Raw genomic sequence first — 27,658 nt, 5'->3', positions numbered from 1 at the left:
CTAAAAGACAGCATTTGATTTGGTTGGACATCATGGAGACAGAAAGAGACGGCATCCGGGGGTTCTTGGTCTTTTCTTTGGGTCCCATTGCCAAGTGGCAAATCGTAGAAGGCAAAAGAAAATTTTGAGAAAGAAGAGGAACTTCATAGTTCATACCCTTGGACCGTTTCAAAGAGAGTCTGAGCAATTTGACAATTTGACTCCTGAAATCAAGGCTGATTCTGCCTTTGTTTTTATCACCACAAAAATAGCGACCAACGAACAACAACCGTTTTTTCCTTTTTCTCTCCATGGATCCTTTTCCCGCCGTTTCTTCCTCTGATTTATACAAGACTCAGAAAAAATGCTCTCTCCATTTCACTCTCTGTTTCCCTGTCTGACTTTTCCGCACTCAATGTGCAAAGATGACAGAAAGGAGGACGATGACCCTGAGATGGGATCGGTTGGGGGAGGACGACGATGACTGCTTCTTTGAGTCCTGTGACCGGATCTCCTCTTTCGCCCCCCATGACCTGGCTTCTTCCGGATCCGATGATGATGAAAACTACGACGACAGCCGAATGTCCTTCGCTTCTGCCGCTCCAACTCCTCCGGAGGAGTTTCGCTGCTTCGTCGCAGCGGCTGCACGGCCGCCTCCCGCCCCCATGACACAAGACTATGATTTCTGGATGGCAGAGCCGGGCTCCATTAAGGACCGGCGCAAGCGTCTTCTTGAAGGAATGGGCTTGTCGGGAGACAAGGAGCTACTCAGAGTCACCACTATCGAAGTCAAGAATGATCCTTCAATTGAAGGTGGACAGACTCAACCGGCGCAATCGGCGGAATCTGCCTCGGCCCCTGAGAAAGAAGAAGTAAAGCAAGAAGCTCCTGCTTCAGCATCGCGTCCACCTGTGGTTGCTCGATCTAGATCATATGGAAGCATAACATCAGCTTTATCAATCGCGAACAGTAGAAGGGAAGAATTTGTCAGTGGTGCATTGATGAAGCAACTGCTTCGATCTCCTTCAGAGTTATCTTCGTTGTGCAACGAAAATTCGCAGTTGGATGCGGGATCCACGACGTTGTCTACGGAGAAAGAAGGGATTGGTGTATCAGAAAACTGTAATGGTCTAACGTCATCGTTGTCGATAAAAAGAAGCGATGATTCTGACGTTGTGATAAAGAATCTAGACACAGGAAAGGAATTTGTTGTCAATGAGGTCGACCCTGAGGGGGTGGTGAACACGGTCAGTGAACGTGAGACCGGGAAGCAGCTAACCAGGGATGAATTTGAGAAGAGTGTTGGGTTTTCCCCAATTGTTAAGGAGCTGATGCGGCGAGAAAACGTGTCAAAGATTATCGGTAGCAGTATTAGTGCCATTGAGAAAAAGATGAGCCCCAATGCAATTCTGAGTAAGAGCTTCAGATCAAGCAAGAAAAAGGGAGCAGCTCTGTTGAAGAACATAAAGGGTGTTGCAAATTCGATGACTGGATTGATTGGCGAAAAGGACAAGGATTCATTAATGGAGCCGCGATCCCCAAAGAGTTCCTCTGGATGGACCAAAGTGCGTCAGAATGGGAAATCATTCAAGGAGCTAACTGGTTTATACATGTGCCAAGAAATTCAGGCTCATCAAGGTTCAATTTGGACTTTGAGATTTAGCTTTGATACTCGTTACTTGGCCAGTGCAGGAGAAGACCGAGTAATTCATGTCTGGGAAGTGATGGAATGTGATGTCTTATCATTAAAACCCCAGGAAGAAGGAAGCTCCACTCCACTTCGTCCCATGGCAAACAGTTCCCCTGATCGACCTCCTGTTGCAGAGAATCAGCCAACACCATCGGAGAAGAAGAAGAAGGGAAAGACGCCAGCTAATAAAAAGGGAGGATCCGCAGAACCTGATTATGTGCTCATGCCAGAGACCAGTTTCTTACTCTCAGAGAAACCAGTATGTTCATTCCAAGGTCACCTGGACGATGTCTTGGATCTCTCCTGGTCTAAATCACAGGTCAGCTTCCTTCCAAACAACATAAATGATGATTCCCGTTTAACTACTTCATTTTTTTATGGTTAAATGAAACCTTCGTGATCTCATCTCCTCTGATCCTTATTGTCTTCAATAAATCTTTGTGAAAGTTCTTGAGATTTCCTCAACTTTCTCTCTTACTCTCTCATTTCCTATCAAACCAAACATAGCTGTAGTGTGAATGAAATTGACTGGTTGTAGGTTTTTAGCAAACTCAATGCATTAATTGGCATATGTGCATCTTCTCTTCCAACTTGGATGTTTACTAATATGTTGAAACACTAACAATAGCTTCTAATAGACTAATATTGCCAAAGCAGAAGAAAGTAGAATCTTATTTTCTGTGAAATCCTGTGTGAACATATCTACCTCATTACTTATAGCTTTGACATAAAATCAAGAAAATTTTCAGGCATATTCATGTTATAAATTCCTATGTATTTTCAGCAACTACTTTCCTCTTCAATGGACAAAACTGTAAGGCTTTGGGACATTGAAAGCAAGACGTGTTTGAAGTTGTTTGCACATAATGATTATGGTGAGATGCTTTATAGTCCAATTTAGTGTTTATTGTACTTGAGTTTCCATTAAACACGACTATTTATCTTTCTTCCTTATGGGGCCTTTCTCCGGTATGGTTGGACAGTAACTTGTATACAGTTCAACCCAGTAGATGATAAATATTTCATCAGTGGTTCACTTGATGCAAAGGTTCGGATATGGAATATACCGGCTCGTCAAGTTGTTGACTGGACTGATCTTCATGAAATGGTTACTGCTGCTTGCTACACTCCTGATGGACAGGTGAAGATAAATTGCTTTATGCTATTTTGTTACCTCTATTAAATCATCAAAGGTTCAAACTTCGGCTAAAGTTCTTTAAAAGGTCAGCCAATACTGCAAACTGGGCTTCAATCTTGCTGGATTTGGAGACAAGGCTTGTTGAAGTATTTGATTAAATTCAGTAATATTTTCTATTCTAAGTATTGTTAGTTTCCCTTATTTTCTTTGAATGGTATATTTGCTCATGCAGTTTTGACTTCTCAACATTTCAAAGACATGATTGAATTTTAGATTAGATGTCCATGCTTTCAACTACTTAATTGAATATTCTCATGGTTGAGAAGAATTTTGTTATTCCTTATATGACTAACTTCTTGATTGATCAGCTTTATGAGCACTTTATTAAACTTGAAAGGAACATACTAAAATGAGTTTATTCACTTATTGGTGGATTATTTTTGTTATTGAAGGGTGCATTAGTTGGTTCACATACAGGAAGCTGCCGTTTATATGACACTTCTGGTATGATCTATTCTCTTATAATCATTTTTATGTTCTCAAGTTTTAGTGGTTATGGTTTAATTCTATTGCAGCTCAACTGTATTCTTGTTATGTGTTTTAGATGGTCATCCTATGTATATTAATGTTAGTTTTAAATCCTGAGGTGATGCAGAATCAGAGGTTAATGAAAGGGAAGTCATACTCTTTCCCTCAAAATCTATATTGGCTTTTTAGTGGCTATTATAAGAGCCCAGATTTCCTACCCGCAGTGAATTGGAGTCACACATCTCTCAATTCACGGCGGGTAGTGGATAGGAAAAGTGAGTAGGAAATCCAAGTGCTATTATAATTTGTGAGTCGATAAACTGTTTATTATAAAGATCATGTATTCAGCAAGCCCACATCCATTAACTTGTGAGTTTGTCCAAAGGCCCAATAATATTAAAGGCCATTCTAGTAACCCCAATGTGTTGGTTGCCAACTCACTATGACCCAATATGATAGACAAAGTATTCAAGTCTAATCAAATCTTCTCAAGATTTTCATAGCCAAAGATTTTCAAGATTTGGTTGGATTATTCTCCAATTCCTTGTGCTTATAAATCGAAGCATTTCCATTTTTCAGATTTTATTTGATAAACGGTAAAATCAAACAGTGGTTTTATGCACAATAACTGTCAATGCCGCTGTGACGCTGATGTGACAACATTTTTCCAATAAATGCCCACTGAATCAAAGATGGCCAAAGCCTTCGAATTGCACGACTATCAAGATTAAACTTTTTATTTCCAAAAAAGCCCATATCTTCAACCTCTCCCCCTCTCTTGACAAAGAGACCATTCAACTTCCAGTGGTTCAAACCAGGCGAACGACAACAACTGCTGCTTTCCTCCCATGAAACCAAACTTTTCCAGCCACCTAACCGGATAAGTTCCTTTGACTACTAATTCTCAAGTCATGCAGTTTTCTACCAAAATTAAGCACCAAGGATGTAGACACCAAGTGAACCTCTTCCACCTCAACTAGGATACGTGCAGCTGCCAGGTTCTTCCATGTGAAAGTCTCACCTCTTCAACGTCTGGATCTAAGTTCACAAACCGTCTAATTAAGCACTTTTTGAGAAATCCGATACGATCGTGTGTACACCATCAGTCAAACATATTCTCACTTTTTCATTTTTGCTTATAGGAGTGCTCACAGTTTTTTAAATAGAAAATCAGTAGCCAAAATCAAATCGAAGCCAATCAATTAATCGATTAACCGGTTTGGTTAACCATTGGTTCGGTTTGTTGGTTTTTAGATTTTATTTATAATATATATTATAAAAAACAGAAATATATATATATATGATTATATTTTCAATAATAAATAATATATATTTATATATAATACAGATTTATTAATTTATAATATATATATATAATATACGTAAGCATACGTAAAATATATAGAAACATATGTATATTGGTCAATTCAGTTAATTGTCAGTTTTTCATATTTATTAACGAAACCGAACCGATTGGTTAGGTTAATCGGATTTTCAGTTTGGTTTTGATTGATTTTTGGATTCGATTCAGCTTTTCGGTTTTTATTGCTCACCCCTATTTGTTTCTATTTCAAAAACATTATGATAACCTTGCAATCTTCCTCACCAAGTTATTGTTGCACAAGGTCTTTAACTTTCAACAGTGCAAAAAAGGTCAAACTTTTGATAGAAAAAAGAGTAGAATTTCAAAAAGAAAAAATCAATTCATCCCAATAGGAGAGATCAAATCTCTTATGATAATCAATATTCTCATAGGACCAAACTACAATTAGCATGCCAAAGTAAATCTGGAGAAGGAAAGAATGTCACCTGATAACGGAATTCACAATTGCAGCTTCCTAGTGGTTAACACACCCAAGAATGCAAATTCAAGAATCCCCAAGATGAAGATGGTGCAAGCTTCATGGAGAGCATAGTAATCTCAACAATGGTGTGCACTCTAATGTCCTCAAAAAGCTTGAGCCATTTCTAAAAAAGACAGGTTAGGAGAAGAAACAATGGAGGTTTTTTGCCTATTGGTCTAAAGTATGTAGGCAATCCTGTCTAGCAAGAGACTTCCTAGAATCTCTCTTTATCTATCTTTTATAGATTTAGATGTTCTAATTCAATTAGTACCTTCCTAACCACTCGCCTAACGGATTAGGAAAGCTACTAATTATGAAATAATCCTGACTTAGGATAAGGGAGACCTAGGTAGTTTCCCAATTCAAGTACAAGTTTCCAACAAACTAACTATCTAGTCAAACTAGGAGTAAGAATTTAACTAAGCTCTTGACTGTCCTAACTCTCTTACACTTTGACCACTAATAATGAACCTCATTCTTTTATGGCATGGGATCCACATAGCTCCCAACTTACAACTAAATAGGTCCATCCCATGTAACTAGGGGTGTCAATTGGACTGGATTTGGTCCAATCCGGTCCAGTCCAATGTGAGCCCATTACCTGGTCCAATCCAGTCCAATGAATATTTTGGACCATTTTGGACCAGTTCAAAGACTGTCCAATCTGTTCAAATTCCAATTAATTTAGATTGGTTTCAACTCAAATCTGGTCCATTGACACCTATGTTCTTATCTTCTATCAATGGACCAGCTATTGGCTCAATCCAATATAAATTCATTATGGATGGACTAGGTCCAATCCAATATGTCATATTGATCTGTCCAGTCTGTCCAAATTCAATGTCTTATTGGTCCGTCCAATCCGTCCAAATGTATTTTTATTTGGACGGAGTCCAACCCAAAACCGGTCCATTGACACCCCTACATATAACAAAGTATATGGGCCTAGTGAATAGTCCAATGCATATTGGGCCTAAATTAGGTCCAACATTTTGTTACAAATAAGACTTGGGTTTCAGCCATTCTATGAAGCTCAAGTCCAATGGTTTAAATTGGGAAAATGCCTCTCAAGTTTTAGCCCAACTAGACATTTGCAGTAACCTCTTAGCCAATAATATCAAAAACACTATTGATAGGGAAGGACCTCTTCCCTAAGTACAAAATACAATGTCACACCCTCCACTTAGATGGATCACGGGATTAAAACCAATTTACAAACCTTTTTCACTAAAATAAACTATTTATAAATATAAATGTATTTTGCAAAACCGATTTCAGAACAAGTTCAAAACCGATTTCACAATGATCACCTACTTAATTATTCTTCTAGTCTACTCTAACATACCCAATTATTTAACCCTAAATGGATCTCACTAGTTAGAATATCAAAAGTAGGTCAATCCAATACCTAGTGTGGCATCATTATCAAGTCAAGGGATAGAATGCAACTTTTCATATTTACCCTTCTAACTCTAAGGCCTAGGGTCTAACTGGAAATGGGCCCATTCAACATTTCTCAAACACCCACTTATCGTACATTAGGTCTAACCCGAGCAGTTGAGACAGATTGTCCACCAATTCAACAGTACATAAGTATCAACCTTGGCACTATAAACTCCCAAAGTTTATCAATTGGCTAAGAACATTTAAGCTAACATAAGTCTCATAAATGCATAACTAGGGGATAAATCATAGAAACGTACCATAACACATGAAATAATAATGAATTAAATTTATTTAATAACGAATGTTAGTTTACATCACTCCTATTGAAGTTGAGGGCATACATTGTCTAATAATATACTATTTTGAATCAAGCCTTTAGAATGGAAGAGAAAGAAGAGAAGAGAGATACAATAGAAGAAAAGAGAAGAATATTTGCCAAAAGATGTTAGGGACGACACCATTAGTAACGTATATATTAGTAGGCATGTTCATGAGCCCGAACCCGAGCCCAGCCCGACCATTGAGCCTACAACTTGGGCCCAAGCCCAAAATTTAGCCCATGCTGTTACTACTACTGAAGCAGCTGAATATATATATAGAGAGAGAGAGAGAGAAATTATAACGAAAAAAATAAAAAATATATATATTAAATTATAAATATATATATTTCAATAAATATTATATTATTTATATATTTTATATAATATATAAAATACATATTATGTATATTATAAAATATATAATGTTAAATCGGGCCGGGTCGGGCTTGTGCTGGGCTTTTTTGACAAATCCCGAGCCCGGCCTAAAACACAGTCGGGCTTACTGTGTTAGGCCTGAGGTCAACATGACCAAGCCCAACCAGGGTGCGAGCCGGGCTGGGCCGGGCCATTGGGCTACCTAGCCCATGAATAGGTCCATACATTAGGGTGTTTAAGATAAGAGGAAAATTACAAGGTTATCCCTAATTACAATAGAGAAAAGATAGCAAAACCATTCCACTAACAATGCTACCAACACTACCCATCAAGTTGGCACATATGTCAACATGTTAGGTACTTGAAACACCCTTGGTGAAAATTTCATCTAATTGATCCATAGAATTTACATGAGGAATACAAACTTCGTCGGCTTTAAGTTTTCCATGAAGGAAATGTTTGTCAACTTAAATATGTTTTCTTCTCTCATGCATCATACTATTGTGGGCCATATTAATTGTTGCCTTATTGTCACATTGGGTTGTGAACTTCAACTCCCAACTCCTTTAACATATTCTTCAACTACAACATTTCTACAGCTCTAGGAGCCATGGCCCTATACTTAGCTTTTATGCTTGACCTAGCAATCACTGTTTGTTCTTTTTTTTTTTTTTTTTTTTTTTGTACTTCTCCAGGTTACCAAATTCCCCCCAAAAAAAGGTAAGTGGGTTTCCTATCATCAATTAAGCCTGCCAAATCAGCATCTATGAATGCCTTAACACCCCAAGTGATCATGCTTTGAAACAAAATACTTCTAATGGATATTTCTTTAAGTACTTTAGAACATGCTCTACTGCGGCAAGATGAGTGGTCCTAGGGGTATGCATATACGGGCTTAACACCCCAATAACATAGGCAATGTTAGGCCTAGTCATAGATAAGTACAACAATCTCCCAACAAGTCTCTGAAACTATCTCACATCAAAGAGGGGCTCACCACCTTCTTCCATAAACTTATGGTTACTATTAATTGAGGTGAAAAATCTTGCCTTCTATTTCCTCTGAAGAATAGCCTAGAGGCTAAACCATATACACTTCCTCTTCAAAGACATCTAACTAATGTAAAACCAATCAAATATTGTAACAAGGGAGAGGACATGAATAGAATTCATTTTGGCAACTGGAGCAAATGTCTACATTCAATCAACTCCACATGTTTGAGAGAAGCCCTTGGCCACCAACCTCACCTTATACCTTTCCACTAAACCATCAGCACAATGCTTGACAATAAACACCCACTTGCATCATATAGGTCTTCTTTCCCTTAAAATGGTTAACCAAATCCCATGTGCAATTCTTATAAAGAGCACCGATTTTGTCAAGCATAGCATTTTTTCACTTAGGATAATTTTGGGCCTGTGTAACAGACTTAGAAACAGAAACATTAAAAATAACAGAAAGGAAAGAACAAAAAGGAGAAAATTTGATACTAGTGGTGAAATGACTAATTAGGTGCTTAGTAGTGCATGTAATAGATACAGTTTTGAATAGCAAAAGGGAGATCAAGATCACAATTAGGTTCACCAAGGGGGGCATTACCTAGTTTAGCAAGGATGCACTACTCTTTTTTTATCAACAACAAAAAAATTATTAAGTGAAAAAGTTACACCATTTAGATAGCCTCAACTACCCCCCTTACGTAACATAGAAACATTCATCAATAGAAAACTTTAATTCTTTTAATTTACAATTCAGCCCATAAACAATGTGTTGGAAGGGTTTAGAATCCATCATATGGATGGACGAACCATTCTAGATGGCTAGGGAAATTTCAAAAATTGTTCTAACCCTTGTGGGAACCGATTTCCTAGTGAATTTGAAAACTAAATTTTTCATATCAATCTTGCATTGAACTAAACCACATTTGAAACCAAATCAAAAGGGAAAATTATACATGAAAAGAATACCACAAGAACAAATCTTAAGGTAAAAGTTCAAGACCAAATCAGTCCTAAAACCAGCCTCCATTGAACATGGCACAGCCTGTAGGTGAATCCGGTTTAGCAACATTGTTTTTAGCAAAATTGTGATCCAACTTGCTTGAATCGAATGAGCTAAGTGAACCTGATTTTCTTTAACATTTTTTTGTAAAAACTAGAAGAAAAACTTATCAAAAATCAGTTCTTAAAAGCCTAGGTCATGATAGGGTTTCTTGGGAAACAAACAGAAGATGAGAGAACAAGAGAGAGAGGTGTTCTAGTCTGGTTCATCCTCTTCTTTTATCTCCTATGGATCACTCTCCTAATCAAATTAAGAGATTATCCAAATATGATTTGGATCTGGACTCTATTAACATATAAGTTTTACCCTCTTAAGAGTGTAAGGGGCTACTACCCTGAGCAGTGAATATTACACCTAACCTATGTACACTTATATGAGATAATTGTGGAGTCCCATACCGTACAATATCAAGCCTAAAACACCTTGGGTCGTGAGCCTTTGAAGTAGATAGACCTAAGGCCCATAATTAATAAGATTAAGTAGGTTGCTTTGGTCCAGTTTGGGCCCAATATTTACACCTAAATGATCATTGGATTCAGTCACCCTATGAAGACCCGAAGATAATGGACACATGTAAGACAAAGCCCATCATGTAATCAGCCCTGTAATGATCTCTTACACTCAACCTCTTGGCCAATAATGATCAAAACACTGCCCGATAAGGAAAAACTTCTCCCCTAGTTGCAAGGTGTAGTGCTACACTCTCTCCTAAGATGGATCATGGGATTAAAACCTTTTACAAATATTTTTCATTAAATAAAAATATATAACATATAAATACATTTTGCAAAACCATATTTCAAACACAAGTAAAAATCCATTACCAACAGTTTAAGTTTCCATCAGAGAGAGTGTAAACCCTAACATTCACTTTGTCTGACAAAGGGGCCAATCCTATCACTATGATCACCCACTCAGGTGAATCCTTAAATTGTCCCAACATACTCAAGTATTTAACCCTTAATAGATCTGACTGATGGCATATCAAAGACAACCTAATCCAACACTTAGTGTAGCACCATAAGCAAGTTAGGGATTATGTGTAACTTTCCAGTTTTGTCCATATATCTCCAAGGTCTAGAGCACAATTAGGTTCAGTGCTTATAATAAACATCCACTAGCTGTGTCTAGGTCTAACCCTAGTAGTCAAGACAAGCTGCTCCGATTCCTTGGCAGCACACTAGTGTTAGCCTTGTCAGGATAAACTCCTTAAATCTATCAAATTGCTGAGAACATTCTAAACTACCACGAGTCTCTTAAGTGTCTAGTTTAAGGGGTAATGCATAGAAACATACCAATATTAACATGAAACAACAATGTACTTTATTCATTTACAAATAAATGTTTATGTACATCATTCTGATTGGGGCTAAGGGCATATACTGCCTAACAACTCCCACTTGCACTTAAGTCTAATTGGGTACAAGCCTTAGTCTCATACTATCTATGTGTTTCTCAAAACACTTTTTATGTTAATGGGTTTGCCACATTTTCCATTGATGCTACTTTCTAAATCTAGATGTCTCATCTACCAACAATTTCCCATAGAACTAATTTTGTCACACAACAGTGGAATGGGTGATGTGGTACAACTCCAAATTCCTAGACAAATTTCTTCATCTATAATACTTATTTGGCAGCCTCACTTGCAGCAATGTACTTGACCTCGATTGTAGACTACTTTTAGCTCACTACATAGGATCTCAAATGTATCTAGATGTAGACTTTCTATCATCTAGATCAAACTATAAATTAGTATCTGTATACCCGACCATTTATAGTGAACTACCACCGGAGACAAGACAATAGTCTTTGGTTCTTCATAGGTGTTTTAGTATGTTCTTTATGGTAGTCCAGTGCTCTTGTCCTAAGTTGGTTTGACATCTACACACAACACCTATAGCCTGAGCAATGTCTAGAGAAGTGCACAACATAGCATACACGATGCTCCCTATGGCTGAGGCATAGGGAACCTTCCCCGTGTCCTTTATCTCCTTGGAGGTCTTATGTGACATTCCGTTAAAGAGAGTGATTCCATGTCTGAAAGAAACAAATCCCTTCTCGGAATCCTGCATGTTGAATCTCTTGACGATCTTCTCAATGTAAGTAGCTTAAGACAATCCAATTAACCTCTTCAATCTATCTCTATAGAGTCAAAGTCTCAAGATGTAAGAAACTTATCCAAGATATTTTAAGGAGAATTATTTTGAAAATCATACATTCACTATGGTTAATATTCTTGCATCATTCCCAATGACTAGAATGTCATCTGCATATAAAACTTAGAACACTTGCAGCAAAGGTAATATCTGGTCTTCTCATGTTAAGATATAATAGCCATCCAATGTGTCTTTCATATTGATGAACATCTAAAACTATTTCCTCACAAATTCCAAGTTTATGACTTGGATCCATGGGAGAGTCAACTAGTCTATCCTTCAATAGATCAAGGATATACTTCCGTTGGGAGATGAAGATATGTTTATTAGATCGAGCAACTTCAATGCCAAGAAAATATTTCAAAGGATTGAGATCTTTAACTTCAAACTATGAAGTTAGGAATTTCTTCAGTTCTTGAATTTCTTCCTCTTAGTTTCCTGTGATTACAATATCATCCACATACATAATCAGAATAACAACCTATTGACCTTTTCTTTTCACAAAAAAATAAATAAAACGTATAATCAGCATGGCACTACACAAAGCTAACCCAATGGACAACACTATTAAATCTCTCAAACCAAGTCCAAAGAGATTGTTTCAAACCATATAAGGATTTTTTTAATCGAAGACCTTGTCCTCATTGCCTTGTAATTGAAACTCAAGAGGTTGAATCATATATACTTTCTCCTTGAGGCCACCATTCAAAAAATCATTTTTCACATCTAGTTGATGAAGAGGCCAAGAGAAATTTACAACAAGAGATAAGACTATCCAAATGAAGTTCATCTTCTCAACAGAGGCAAAAATTCCATTATAAACCACATCATGCATCTAAGAGAATCCCTTAGCAACTAGCCTCACCTTATACCTCTCAATAGATCCATCAACATGATCCTTTACTTATAAACAACCATTTACAACCAACAAGCATCTTTCCTTTTGAAAGATCAACAAGCTCCCTTATGTAACTTTTATGATGGGCAAAAATTTCTTCGCACATAACATTTTAACATTTAGGTAATTCCAAAGCCTCTATAACACATTTAGCAATAGACACACTACAAATAACAGGATTAAAGGCATGATAATTTGGAGGCAAGTGAGCAATGGAAGAAAAATGAGCAATAGGGTTCTTGGTACATGCTTGTACACCCTTACGAAGAGCAATGGAAAGATCAATATCACAAGAGGATGGTTCAAAGGTGCCTAAAAGGTGAAGGGCATGAGGATTTGCCTCATGAGAGTCTGATGGCAATTATTGCACTTCAACTAGATCCGCATTTATATTCAGTGGATAATCTAACGATGAACTCTATAGTGTTTCCAAGTATAATGGGAAAAAGTACAACAAAGAGGCGAACAAGGTGGAGGCGAAGGCAGAGAAGACTACTATCAAGATGGTTGAGATTAGGGCTAAGAAGAAGTAGTGATAGGAGAAGAAAATGAAATAATGTGTCTCACATCACCACTACTATCCCGCTAAGATGAGATAGTAAAGAAAGGACGCGACTCAAAAAAAGAAACATCCATGGAGATGTAAACTTTGTGAAACACATGATATCCCTTGTGGATAGAAAGGTAACCACGAAACACACAAGGAGTGGCACAAGAGTCCAACTTACCTAACAAATGATAGGTTTTGGGCAAAACATTGACAACCAATCACCCAAAGAAGAATGGAAAAAAAAAAAAGGAGATGAAAGGAAAAGCAATTGATGCGAGGCTTGAAAGTGTAACAATCTCGAGGATATGCAATTAGCCAAATAGGTTACCGTGAGAACTGCGTCACCCCAAAAATGCTTTGGAACATTCATTAAGAGAAGCAAACCAAGAGCCACTTCTAATAAATGTTAGTTATTTCTCTCATCAACACCATTTTGTTGTAGAGTTTTAGGGCAAGAGCTCCAATGTAATGCACCATTACCTTGAAGATAGGCAATAAGGTCTCTTGTAAAATACTCTTTGGCATTATCTGAGTGGATAATTTGCATATCAACTTGGAATTGAGTGTACACCACACGATGAAAGTTTTTGCATTTTTAAGAACTTCATCACGAGATCATAGTAGATATATCCATGTGTAGCATGAGAAATCATCAACAAAACTAATAAAATACCAATAGCCACTGTTAGCCACAATCGAGCAAGGGCCCCATACATCAGAATGCATAATATGGACAGGAAATTCAGCACTTTTAATAATAGGAGGGTATGAGTTTCCACAATGTTTACTTAATTGACACATAGGGCATTATACAAAAGACAAGTTTGGAAATAACAACTTCAAAGATGCAAAGGACAAATGACCCAAATGACAATGTCAGAGGTAAATATGGTCTTTATTACATTGGTTCTTATGCAAACTATATTGACTCAACAAACTGGAGCACTAAGAAGAATCAAAAGCCACTAAATCCAAAATGTAGAGTCAATTTATCATGCAATCCCTACCAATAATTCTCCCCAATGTCAAATCCTGAAACACACAAGAGTCAAAAAAAGGTCATAAAATAGTTTAAAGACTTAGGGTCTATTTGGTTTGTGATCAGAATCAGAATCGGAATCGGAATGGGAATCCCTTGGAATTGGAACCGGAATGGTCTATTCCCCCTACCTATTTGGTTCAGACAAGAATTGGAAACAAATTCCGATTGATGTTGTTTGGTTCATTAAGAGACTAGAATTGATTTATGTGTCAAATACAATGTGTTTACATTAGGTGATGATAGAGGTGTAAAGTAGGTCGTGCTGCCACCCTCTACGATGAAAAATTTGGGGGTTGGCAAGCATTGGGCCAAGTCGGGTTGTGCATCGGACCAAATCTATTCATCTAAAAAAATAGACAAAAAACTTAAAATTTTAATTTTATATGAATTTTGTGTATACAATTTCTTATATATACAATAATTAAATAAATTAGCATAATAAAATTAAAATAATTATTTATTTTATTAATATACTATATACTATATATTATATGATTATAATTTATATAATATTATGTAAATATATATAATATAAATAATATATATGGGACGTGTCGGACCGTGCCCAGGCCGTGTTGGGCTGTGAGCAACATGGCCCGCTTGGTCATGCCGTGCCGTTCCAGTCTGTGGACCTAAAACCCTAGGCCTAGCACGGCCTGTAAACTGGCATGCCGGGTTGCAGCCCGACACGATTTACACCTCTAGGTGGTGAACAAACACATTAAATGTTTTTTCAAATATATTTTGACTTAGTGACTTTTTTGGGACCCCCCGAAAAAAAAAACAAAAAACAAAAAAAAAACTACGTTGACATAGGCAATAGTTTTGGCGACGATGGCATTGATGACATAAGCAATAGTCTCTACTATGTAATCTATGATTAATTGATTATCCCAAAAATAGGGTTGAGTGTTCGTCAATTGCAGAATGTGAATCCCATTCCGGGGGAGGGGATCGGGAATGGCCATTCCCCCATATGGTGAAATGGCATTCTGCCTACTCATTCCCATTCTGATCTACCAAATATCCGGAAACGAAATGACTCATTCTGATTCTGATTCTAGGGTTCTATTCTCTCAAACCAAACATACCCTTAGTAATGCAACGAATAGATAGGAGATTAGTTGGTATATTTGGAAGATGGTAAACAACAAACAAGCTTAGGTCAACTAGAAGAGAGATAACTCCCTATCCAACAATGGAAGAACAAGAGCCATTAGCAAGTTTAGCTTTATCCTTTCCAAACAAAATATGATAAAAGAGAAAAGGGAAGACTTACCAATAATATGGTTTCATGATGTAGGAAGACTAAGAGGGAGCTAAAGAAACATAGAAGGCAATAACTTGATTACTTGTACATGTTACATATGAGGTGGGGGTGTCATCAAAGTCTCCTCCAACTATCCGAGGACACTCAAACTATTCAAACTAATCATGCATTGTACCTAGGAGACCATCCTTAGGAGCAGAAACTAGAGGCTAAGTTGGAATAGAATTATTGAAAATCAATGACTAATATTGTCTAATAGTGGAAGAAGTAATATTGGAAACATTATGTCCTTTGTAATTATTCCCCTGAGAGTTCTTAAGTTTACCAATCAAATCCCAAAAGATAGTTTTCTTTCTCCCACTTCTCATACTTAACCCCTACACTAGTAGGCTACTTAGTCTTTCCAGTGAGATACCCTAATTTCCCTTAGCTCTAACAAATTATTGGAAGGGTTTAGAATCCATCATCTAGATGGCCGAACCATGCTAGATGGTTGGGAAATTCTTCAAAAATTTTCTAACTGTTGCGGGAACCAATTTTCTTGTGAATTTAAAAATTGAATTTTTTATACCGATCTTACACTAAATCGGACCAGATTTGAAACCAAAACAAAAGGGGAAATTATACCCAATATGGATACCCCAAGTGCAGATCCCAAGGTGAAAGTTCATGCCCAAATCAGTCCTAAAACCAACCTCCACTAAAGATTGCATAGTCTGTAGGTGAAGCTGGTTTAGCAACACTGTTTTCAGCAAAACTATGATCCAACTTGCTTGAATCGAATGAGCTAAGTGAGCCTAATTTTCTTCAATGTTTTTCTTGTAAAAACTAGAAGAAAAACTGACCAAAAGCAGTTCTTGAAAGCCTAGGTCGTGATAGGGTTTCTTGGAAGACAAAGAGAAGAGCAGAGGACAAGAAAGCAAGGTGTTCTAGTCTGGTTCACCCTCTCCTTCTTTTATTTCGTTATAGAGTACTCTCCTAATCAAATTAGGAGATTATCCAAATTTGATTTGGATCTAAACTCTATTGAGAGATAAGTCTTATCCTCTTAAGAGGATAGGTGCTCCATACCCACTACCAAACTCAAATTTAAGTTGTCATGTGCCAACTAACTTAATCTTATTAATTATGGGCCTTAGGCCCATCTATTTCAAAGACTCACAACCCAAAGTGTTGCATGGCCACTTTAGGTCTGATATTATATGGCATGGGACCCCAAAATGATCTCACATAAACCCATATAGGTTCGATCCAACCTCTAAAAGAGGCTAGGCCAAATTCACTGCTTAGGATAATGAACCCCTGACCCAATCAGCATTGGTCCTGTTTGGGCCCAACATTTACACCTAAATGATCATTGGATTCAGCCACCCTATGAAGACCCAAGGATAATGGACTCGTGTAAGAAAAATTTCATCTGGTAACTTAACCTCTTGGCCCATAATGATCAAAACACTAACCGATAGGGAAAGATCTCTCCCTTAGTTGCAAAGTACAATGTCACATTCTCTGCTCGAATTGATCCTAAGATTAAGGGGTTGATCTATTAGTTGCAAAACCAGATTTCAAAAACAAGTGAAATCCACTATCGACAGTTTAGGTTTCCATCAAAGAGAGTGTAAACCCTAATATCCTCTTGGTTTGAGAAAGGAGTCGATCTTATCACTATGATCACCCACTCAAGTGAATTCTTGGAATGTCCCAACATACCCAAGTATTTTACCATTGATGGATCTCACTAGTTGGTATACCAAAGATAGTCCAATCCAACACCTAGTGCAGTACCATAATTAAGTCTATGGTTATGCATAACTTTCCAGTTTTGCCCATTTATCTCCAAGGTCCATGTCATAATTGGAAGTTGGTTAGGGTTCAGTGCTTCTAGTAAACATTGGCTATGCTTAGGGTCTAACCTAGCAACTGAGACAAGATTTTCCAACTCCTTATCAACACACTAGTGTCAGCCTTGTCAAGACAAGCTCCCCAAGTCTATCCAATGCCCTAGAACATTTTAAGCTAACACAAGTCTCTTAAGTTCCAGTTTAAGGGGTAAGACACAGAAACATACCAATATCAGCATGAAACAACAATGTACTTTATTCATTTACATATAAATGTTTATGAACATCAAACTTATTGGAGCTAAGGGCATACACTATCTAACACAAACATCTTCACACTTTTGGACCATTCCAAGTAAATCAGGCCATTAAGAAGAATATTAGATATAGGAAATCCAGCACCATCCATCCCACTACCAAAGCTTACCAGTCCTCCAAAAGAGTTTAAAGTAGCATAACTCTTTGAGAACATGGTTAAAACACAATAGATGGCAAGTCCAAACCCAAAAAAAAAATGGAAGGCTCTTTTTCTAGTTTTCTAGAGACAGACAGCCTCACAACTACAGTAGTCCAAGATAACAACAAGAAGAAATAAAAACAAGAATTGAATGGTTCGATATCCAGTCCAGTCCATGTCTTAGAACAATACAGTAAATACCTCTTCGAGAGAGGGGAGGATAGAACTTCCCAAGTTGTGTACAAATGGGTTTATACTCTTGTCTCAAAACCAATAGAAATCATGTCAATAAGCTCCCACTATTTTTTTTTTTTTGAATCTTGATGTTAGAGATCAAGGGTAGATACATATTAATCTTATTCCAAAGGTTTCTCATGCTAGCATAGTATTCTTCTTGATTTTGATTCCCTTGTTGTATGTTAAAATAGTCTTCAAAAAGCTAGTAAATTCTTGTGTTTTATCTTGACCCAAATGTAGCTTCTTGACATCTTCCCAAATCTCTTTTGTAGAGTGTAAGAACATAAGATTAATGCTTATCTTAGGATCCATATTGTTCTACAACCATGTCATGATTTAGGTATTATCCTACTCCCACTCATTATACCCAACTAGTCTAGCAGAAGGTTTATCATCCTTAAAATACTTCAATTTACATTTACCTTTCAAAAACACCTCCACCAACTAAACCCAAGATAGTGTAATCTCATCCTTTTTTTCAAGGTTGAATCTAGTCAGAAACTTAAATATGGTGTTCTTTTCCACCAATTTCTTGTATGTTTCTACATCCTTACTACTTTACCACACAAAAGTCTTAAGAAAATCTCTCTCCTACCACAGAGTTCAGCATAGAATAATATAGTGCTAGTGACTTCTCCCCTATCTTAGATTATTCACATGATTCTTCAATCTGTAAGCTCTAGTCACACTCATCTTCTAAGAATATGTTTTAGCCACGTTATTCCATACTTTCATGGTTGAACCCATCTATACATAATGCATTCTAATATTTCATTGCATCAAACTCACAAGCCACCAAATGACCATATAATTTTCTTGCATTCACTTCTTATAAGTAGGGTTTGTCTTCTCTAGCCTCTTATGTTGCCTGTAAGATAGCTTAAGTTTCCCTTGCTACAAACATAGATATGAATAGGCATAGACTCTATGTAATCGGTCTCATCTAATTTATTGTAGTCACAGTACTAAAAAAAAATGGTCTATAGACCCAATTGGACCAACTTTGGATTCCATATACTACTTTAAATCAAGTCTAGACTGCTTCATTAATTCAAAAACCCACTAAAAATATCACTATGAAAGAGGCATAATAACCTCAAAATAACTTATATGCAATTAGTTTTCCTTTAACAACTAGGATTATACAAACCCTAGATCCTTAGAGAAACTGGAGAAGCTGTAGCTTCTCCAACTAATAATCCCAACACTAACTCCTTCCATGATCAATCTTAAAAGGGGTTAAAAGTACTTCAATAGATCCCCAAGCACCAACCTCAAACATCTCCTATATGTTGTAAACAAAAGAAAAATGGGCCTTCTTTTCTTGGATTAGTTTAGATGTAGGGCAAAACTCTCTAGGATTTCTTTTGCAGAAACTAGAGAAGTTGTAGTTGCTCTTACTAGTGATCCCAACTCAAACTCCTTCCATGGTCAACATCAAAAGGGGTCAAAAATACTTCAATAGATCCCCAAGATCCAACCTCAAACACCTCTTATAAGTAGGGGTGAGCAAAAAAATCGAAAAACTGAACCGACCGAAAAAATCAATTGAAACTGAACCAAAAAATCAGTTAACTGAACTAGTCGGTACGGTGTTTTAAAAAAACCAAAGGTGTCAGTTCGGTTTCGGTTAACCAAAATAAAAAACCAGTGGTTAACCAAACCGACCGGTATACATATGTTTCTATATATTTTATATATATTTATGTATATTATATATATTATATATATTTAATAATTTTTATATATTATAAATTAATAAATATGCATTATATAAATATATATTTATAGTATATGATATATTATTTATTATTTAAAATATAATATTTTATATATTTATAATTTTTTATTATATATTTATATAATATATATTGTAAAATTAAAAAAAAACTGAAAACCCGACAAACCGAACTAACGATTTACCAATTGGTTTCGGTTCAATTTCAATTACTAGTTTTCCAAAAACCGGTAGTACTGGTTCGGTTACAAAAAAAGACCCATGGTTCGGTTAACCGAACTGTGAGCACCCCTAGGAGTAAGATAGCAATATATAAACTCCTAGACTTTCTCCTAATTGAACAAAAATAATAGAAAGCGATCAGCCACTTAACCCTCCATACACACCGCCAAAATCAAGGAGATCCTTTTGTACACATAGGCAACACTTACACACAAGAGTTGGACACTCAAAAGCTTATGCTATTAGATTGTGGGTCAATCCTTGTATATAAGTCCCTTACTTCTCTTATCCCTTTCCAATATAAGACATACCCACTCATACGTACATCCCAACAATCTCCCCCTCCCCCTTCTCCATGTGTCATTCTCTCATCATCCACATCAATTGAGCACCCCCCCCCCTCGCCCCCTCAAACAAAAGTTGTTATCACATCACTAAGTTTAACATGCACCAACCAAGAGCCCTTTCCTCACGACCGTAGGGAACCCACATTCAAATGCCAACTACCAATAAAGAGTCATCAACATTCAACCTTGGGTGTGTTAGGCCATGGGAATCATCAGTTGCTCACATAGGTGGAGTCATGGTAGTCACCAATTACTCTTGCAAACTACTTGACCATGGAAAACGTGCAAAGCCATGGGAGTCACTGCATGCATCCATCAAACTTGCACCTAATCGAACCATTAGCTCTAATACCTCTTCTTGGAGGACCCATGGGAGTTATCAAGTGTTGGACACCACCTTTAACCCAAAAGCTTAAGCTATTAGGTTATGGGTCAATCCTTGTATATAAGTTTCTTGTCTTTTATCCCTTTCCAATGTGAGACACATACACTTACACATGCATCACAATAGTTCTATGTTTTACTATGATCCTATAGTAGGTAAAATCCTTTTGGTGGTATATGTTGGCAATATTGTAACCACTAGAAGTGATGTTTAGGGCATTGAAGAGTTAAAAGGGTTCTTAGAAGAAAATTTTCAAACAAAGGATCTTAGTAAACTGAAGTTATTTTGGGGTGTTTAAGTTGCAAGGTCAAGACATGACATCAACTTATGGCAAAGGAAGCATGTACTTGATTTATTAAAGGAAACATGTCTACTAAGAGATAAATTGTTTAAATCACCTATGGAGTCGAATGTGAAGCTGCTTTATGTTGATGTAAGTGAATTTCTTGATGATCCAAGCAAGGAGTATTGCCATAGATAAATATAGAGCCATGGCACATACCATGTGTGAATTGGTGTGACTAAAGCATCTATTTAGAGAAGTTGGATTCGTAGTGGCCAGTCCTATGAAACTATACTATGACAATCAATCAGAAATCCATATCTCTTTTGATCTTTTCTTCTATGAGAAAACCAAACCTATAGAGGTTGATTGCCATTTTGTAAGAGAGAATGTTGTCAGTGGAGTGATCAACACCTTTCATGTGAATTCAGTAAAACTAATGGGTAGATTTATTTACAAAAAGTTTGAGTTAGGGAAGAGTATATTACATATGTAATAAGCTGGGATTATATGATATATACTCTCTATCTTAAGTGGGAATATTAGGAGTAGTCAATTTATCAAGGGCAATATGTTGTATTCACTTTGTTTTATATTAGCTACTAGTTTATAGATCTGTTCCGGTTTAAGTTACTATCCCAACACTTATCTAGGGACAGCAATGTCTCTGTACATATTATAATAAGTATATCAACAAATCTGACCAACTGGGTTGACATGTCTTTGTAGCACTGGTGACATGTTCAGTTCCATAACCATAACCTTAACCTGTCACATTCTTTTGAATAGTTGGGAAACGTATATAATTTATCATGGGAAATCAATTGTATCTTTGATATGTCAAGCCCATCAATTGGGTTTGTTGTTTTCCAATGATATCTTTCAATGTAACCCATCAACTTTGGTTCAAATGCTAGGAAGACATAACAAATGTACAAGAAAATTTGTTAACATAGAGTCTAAATGATGGCTGGACTTACTTTCTCATTATGGATATTCCTTTCCTTTTAGTTCATTTGAAAGACCTATGCTTATGCCCCTTTGTTGGTGATTCAGAATGTAAACTGCTTCCAAAAGGTGAGATAGACCTCCAGAACAAAAAGAAGTCTCAGGGGAAAAAAATTACTGGCTTCCAGGTAATCCACAATTCATTTCCAAGACCGAAGGTCTCAATTAAATTATTTAGTCTCAGTTTCAAAAGAGTACAAATATACAAATACATACAAAATACAAAGTTTTGCACTCTACATATTTGCATTTATACTCCTTCCAAACTGAGCCTTAGATACATTTAGTTCTACCAATTTTACAATTAATCATTTTAATTTGTTATTCGTTTGCCAAGTTTTTCATTTGGTGTTTTTTTCTATATAATGGAATTATATATGCAGGCTGACTAATTTGTCCTTGGAACAGTTTTGTCCAGGGAATCCTTCTGAGGTGTTGATTACTGCTGCTGATTCAAAGATCTGGATTTGTGATGGTTTAGTTATTACTCATAAATACAGAGGTACTATCAAAAATATGTATTTTAAACTACAAAGCTATTATACTTGTTAGTAGATGGTTAATACTGCTGGCTGGAAAATGGTATATTTATCAAATGCAATACAAATGCAACCAACCGAGAGGTGGCTCGTTGGTGTATTAGCTGGTTTGTTCCAATACTGATGCGGAATCAAATCCCACAACCACCGCGTTGGGGAGAAAAGGGGTAAGGGGAGATTATTAGTGGTGCATACCACTGAATATGAAAAAAAATATGTACGTACAAATGCAATATACATGACCTTCCATCTGGTGGAAAAAATGATTTAGGATCCATTTGTTTTAATGTAAAATGGATAGAAAAGTCATGGTTTTTAAAACCGAACCGGTCAGGGGTCTGGTTACTGGTCCAAATGGTCCGACTGTTCGACCCAAATGGCCGGCCTGTTCTGACAAAAAAATTAAAAATTTAAAAAATTTGAAAAACGGTCAAAACCGTTCGAATGGTTCGGACGGTTAACAAGCCGGTTCAGCAGTTTGCTAACTAAAATCAACGGTTTTGAGGAAAAACGGAACCGGCCAGGTGACTGGTTCCCAGTTTTTCCGGGCTGACCGTCCAGCCCGGTCTGGTTTTGAAAACCATGAGAAAAGTTTTCAGTTGTAAATATTTCAGCTATATTTTTGCTTATTTTATAACCAAGAAAAGGAAGTGAAAGCAACAGTATTCAAAACAGTTACTACCATTGAATGAAAAATATGAGCAACAAATATTGTAATATAAGTGGCAGCGGGTATATTTTTTTTCTACAAAAGCATACATTCTATTACTGATCAATCATTCTATTGGTTATGATCCAAATCAAAATGATTGTAGGTCTCAATTTGATAGAGCTAAAACTTATTGTCAAAAACATATTAATAGTGGGAGAAAACACGTTAGGCCCTTCAGTTGAGATGCTACAAAGACTGAAGTTTATCATGTATGTGACGTTTTCACAAAGGATATATGGAAGCATTTGATCCCAGCCATCAGATTTGGATCTGACATAGATTGGTATTGATCATTTCCAAATCTTATAAATAATCTAACGGAATTGTATCTGCACTAGCAAGTCTACAATTATAAGAATTTCAGATCCTAAAGATATATAATAGGATTGGATCTATTCTGGGTCTAAATTGATCAATGAATTTACCAGAAACTTTTGATTGTTATAAAAATTATATAGTTGTTACATTGATTAAATCTTCGGAATGTGTACCTATATAGATGCATATACATACATCCTATGGTGATAATACACATCCATACATACATTATGTATGCACACATATATCATGTTTTCTCATTCAGTAAACTGATGGTTAGCAGGTTTTCGAAATATAAGCAGCCAAATAGCAGCATCTTTCACTGCAGATGGGAACTATGTAGTATGTGCAAGTGAAGATTCTCATGTTTATGTATGGAGGCATGGTGAAACCCGTAATGTAGGTGGTGGAAAAAGCAGAGGTTTGATTACTAATCGATCTCATGAACATTTCCCGTGTAGAGATGTATCAGTTGCAATACCATGGCCTGGAAGTATCAAGTTTGAACCACCAACTGTAAATTTAAACCCCCCAAAAAAACAATCAAAACGCTCCAATCTGCCACCACTTCCCTCTTCTCCAGGTCCTTCAAACATTGAAGATAGCTCTGTGAGCGGCGGTAGCAAGAGAAATGCCCCACCACTTGCAAAGAAGAGTAGCTTCTCAGAGAGGGCAACCTGCCCAGAAGAGGAAGTTGGAAAATCAGCATCACTTCGTTCAGAGTCAATGAGTAAGAGAAATGTTCCACCCCTTTCCAAGAAGGGTAGCTTCTCGGAGAGGACAACCTGCCCAGAAGAGGAAGTTGCTCGTTCAGACTCAGGGATTAGTGTCTCTGACTCATTCTCTTCATCTGCTAATTCTGTTAAGAATGCTGACCCTTCATCTATTTCTGCTCAAGGAACTTCTCCCTCTTTTTCTTGGCCATGGTTTGATGGAGGTAGCAACAATGAGAATACTACCATTCAAGCAACAGCATGGGGTCTAGTTCTGGTGACAGCAGGCGTAGGAGGCGAAATTAGAATTTATCAAAATTTTGGGCTGCCATTACGGGTTGGCCGCCAAACCAATCTCTTCAGGGATGCATAAAGTCCTATATCAGTAGGAAACGAAGCTAAGTTATTATTTTGTCCAAGAGCTTTCCATCACTATATGGCCTGTATCTCTGTACATTATATATAGTTACAAGTGAAAAGCCCCAGTGAAATGGAAAGCTGGGACCAAAATTGCACAATTTCTTCTTTGTGAAGTACAGTCTCATCAATAATAGAACTGTTGCATTTATATTAACAAATTCATTTCCCACTGGACAAAGGAATCGGCAATCAGCTGTATAGCAATTTGTCATTTCATTAGCATTTTTACTTCACCTTTGCAGAATTTCCAAACCTTTTCAAGTACAGATTGATAATCGATACCTTTCCATAAAATTTAATGACCAACAAGGGTATATATATAATCTTCAATATAGCAATGGGCGAACTAGAGAGTGTAATAAATGATGATTGCCTTCTTGTTGGTTAAAAACTTAAAACATAACGCTTGTTAGAATTTTTGAAGTCACTGCAAAATGGTTTGGGAATTTGCATTCCAAACTTTAAGCGATTTGGAGTTGAGATTCTGGAATCCAGATTTCTGATTTCCATTTTCATTTCTAAAATTTAGCCCAGATTATAGAATGCTATCCAACTAAGGTCCTAAGGATGTTGAAGGGTGATGAGACCTTTGCTACTTGGTTAGGATTTTATCTGGAGTTAGGGCGCCCCAGAGCACATCCAAGAGTTTATTATTATTTACTTTTTTGATAGACAAAATAACACTTCAATAGCAAAAGGAATTAGCAAACTGTTCAATACAAACTGAAGGACTGCCCCACCAAAAGTTATACTTCCAGGCCACGCATAAGTCTAAAAACTAAGAGAATCCAAAACATTCTTTGCATCAGATAAGATTAATTGGAACGGATTTTTCTTGGTTATCCTTGCAAAAATAACCTTCTTAATTGCTCTCAATTCAGCCCCCACCAAACCCTTCAACATACTTCCCATACCACCTGTTGCCATAATAAAACTCTTTTTACAATCTTACACATAGATCCCACAAGTAATTGATGCAATCTAACACATAGATCCCATAAGTAATTGATGCAGCCCACGAGATCGCTGATTGTGAGGTTCAGGCTAAGGCCGAGATGGGAGAAAGGTCACAAACGCAACAATGCCCTGGGCTGCACCTGCTTCGCAATTAAGGCTGCAACTTGGGTCGGGATGGCCTAAACCCAACCCTAACCCAACCAGATAAAGTTGGGTTGGATTGGGTCTCGGGTTGATGCTTGGGTTAGGGTTAGGGTTGAAATCTTGGGTTGGGTTAGGGTTGACACCTTAGGCAACCTGACCCAACCCGAACCTGACTCTATAGTACATACCATATATAAATATATGTTATATATATGATCATACATTGATTTGTTTAGATGCATGTATCATTTATTTGATTGAAATTACTAAAACCTTGATAACATATTTTATGTTTTTTGAATATTTCATTCTTTATCTCCTCTGTGTTGTTTGCCACCCATAGTTTGCTGCCCATAGAAGATCTATTATAGGTCATCATAACAAACTATAGTCATTTCAATTTTTTTTCTGAATTTTGTACTTAAAGAACCAATAAAAACATCAACAAACAAATACTAATAAAAAATAGGATTAATATATTAATGAAAGTTGAATTAATATCTAAGATGTTGACTTTGGGTTGGATTAGGGTTGAAGGAATTTAGTTAGGGTTAGGGTTGGAAAGGTCAAGTTAGAGTTAGGGTTGGGAGTTTAAAACTTAAGGTTGGGCCAGAGTTGGCCTCAACCCAACCTAACTCGGCCTGACTTGCAGCCCTATTCGCAATACACAGCCTTGCGAGGTTGCCTCACTAGAATAGCCACCATGAGATCACTCTAAACCTCACGATGTCACCTTGCTCACAGATCAATCCCTTCCCCATGAGCGTGGTTCTAGTATTTGTCGAAGTACTGAAGTTTGACTCCTAGCCCCTAGACACTGCGGAACCGACCCACTAGTGGAGATCACACTAAGCAACCACCGAATCCTGGCCAGGAAATCGCATGTCTGACTCTATCAACCACCAATTTCCCTTTTGAGCATTTGGGTGTTTAATTGTTTCAACCACTCCTTTGTTTATTTATTTCAATGCTTCTCGTTTATGCACCAAAATTGTAATTTCTTTTCTCTCTTGGCTATACCTATATCTAAGGGCAGGTCGAGTTTGTAATAAACGGTTGATCTTGAAGAAGAATATTTCTGATTGAAGTTTACTTTGTTCCCATCTTCCCCTTTTGTTGGACTGGTTACAAGTCATAGTGACCAAACCCTTAGGCACCTTCCACATGTGTACAGACTAAGGTCATTACCATTCTTCAAGAGATTTCCTCCATCTTGGGACTGCTAGCCTCTAAGGGCGCTCACAATTCGATTATGAAAACTAAACCGGTACAATCGGTTAACCGGTTTACCAGTTTTGGTTTTTGACCTTTGATTCTTTGATTTTTGGTTTTATATAAATAAAATATAATATATTATATATTGTAAATAGATGATTATAAATATATATGCATAATGCATATATTTATATTTAATATATGGATAATATATATATACACACTTGTCGATTCAGTTTTCAGTTTGGTTTGGTTTTTTAGTTTTTTATGAGCACCACTAAAACCTTATTACCCCAAGCATACCCCAGTAGACTTACTTTTTGAGGAACCTGCAAGACCTCGGATAAGTTACGATGGAAATACATTTTATGAATGGAGTTTAGATGGGAAAACTGAGTACCAAATTCATGAAATGATACATCATATGACGTTATATGCTAGCGCCAGTAAACTGGTTGGGAATCAAAAAAAAGATAATCGCCACAGTAATGACCAAATGCTTTACAGGCTAACTTAGAGGATGGTGGAACAATTACATTTCCCAAGCAGAAAGAGATTATATCATAAATTCGATAAAAAGAGATGAAGATGGAGAAATGATCTTAAATCAAGGCCAACCAAATCAAGATACAGTCACCACTTTAGTATTAAATATACTAAATCATTTTATAGGGAATGTTGATGATATGTCAAAAAGAATATGTGAACAACTTATAAATCTTAAGTATAAAACAGTATCTGATTTTAGATGGTATAAGAATGTATTTCTATCCAAAGTACATAGGCTAACTAATTCAAGAGAGCCCTATTGGAAAGAACAAT

General features: G+C 36.8%; 1 protein-coding gene across 1 annotated transcript; it reads left to right on the top strand.

Annotated features, from left to right (window-relative positions):
* Positions 1-325: 325 nt before the first annotated feature.
* On the top strand, positions 326-24,678 carry LOC148874247 (uncharacterized). Its single transcript, XM_088982703.1, has 7 exons — positions 326-1,988; positions 2,454-2,544; positions 2,653-2,810; positions 3,260-3,311; positions 21,867-21,946; positions 22,227-22,320; positions 23,671-24,678. The coding sequence occupies exons 1-7, from the start codon at positions 405-407 to the stop codon at positions 24,471-24,473; spliced, it is 2,862 nt and encodes a 953-aa protein (XP_088838829.1). The 5' UTR covers positions 326-404; the 3' UTR covers positions 24,474-24,678.
* The last annotated feature ends 2,980 nt before the right edge of the window (positions 24,679-27,658 follow it).

Source organism: Nelumbo lutea, chromosome 1, assembly GCF_056320005.1.
Source record: "Nelumbo lutea isolate HS-2025 chromosome 1, American lotus-T2T, whole genome shotgun sequence".
Classification (NCBI taxonomy): Eukaryota; Viridiplantae; Streptophyta; class Magnoliopsida; order Proteales; family Nelumbonaceae; genus Nelumbo; species Nelumbo lutea.
Note: the sequence above shows the minus strand (reverse complement) of the source record. Positions and strands in the feature narration are given on the sequence as shown.

What these genes read in the sequence shown, in the direction of transcription:
- LOC148874247 (XM_088982703.1), top strand. Translation starts at nt 405, where the DNA reads ATGACAGAAAGGAGGACGATGACCCTGAGATGGGATCGGTTGGGGGAG. An exon ending in TCTCCTGGTCTAAATCACAG is followed by an intron (nt 1,989 to 2,453) that starts GTCAGCTTCCTT and finishes ATGTATTTTCAG; the next exon opens with CAACTACTTTCCTCTTCAAT. An exon ending in AAAAAATTACTGGCTTCCAG is followed by an intron (nt 21,947 to 22,226) that starts GTAATCCACAAT and finishes TCCTTGGAACAG; the next exon opens with TTTTGTCCAGGGAATCCTTC.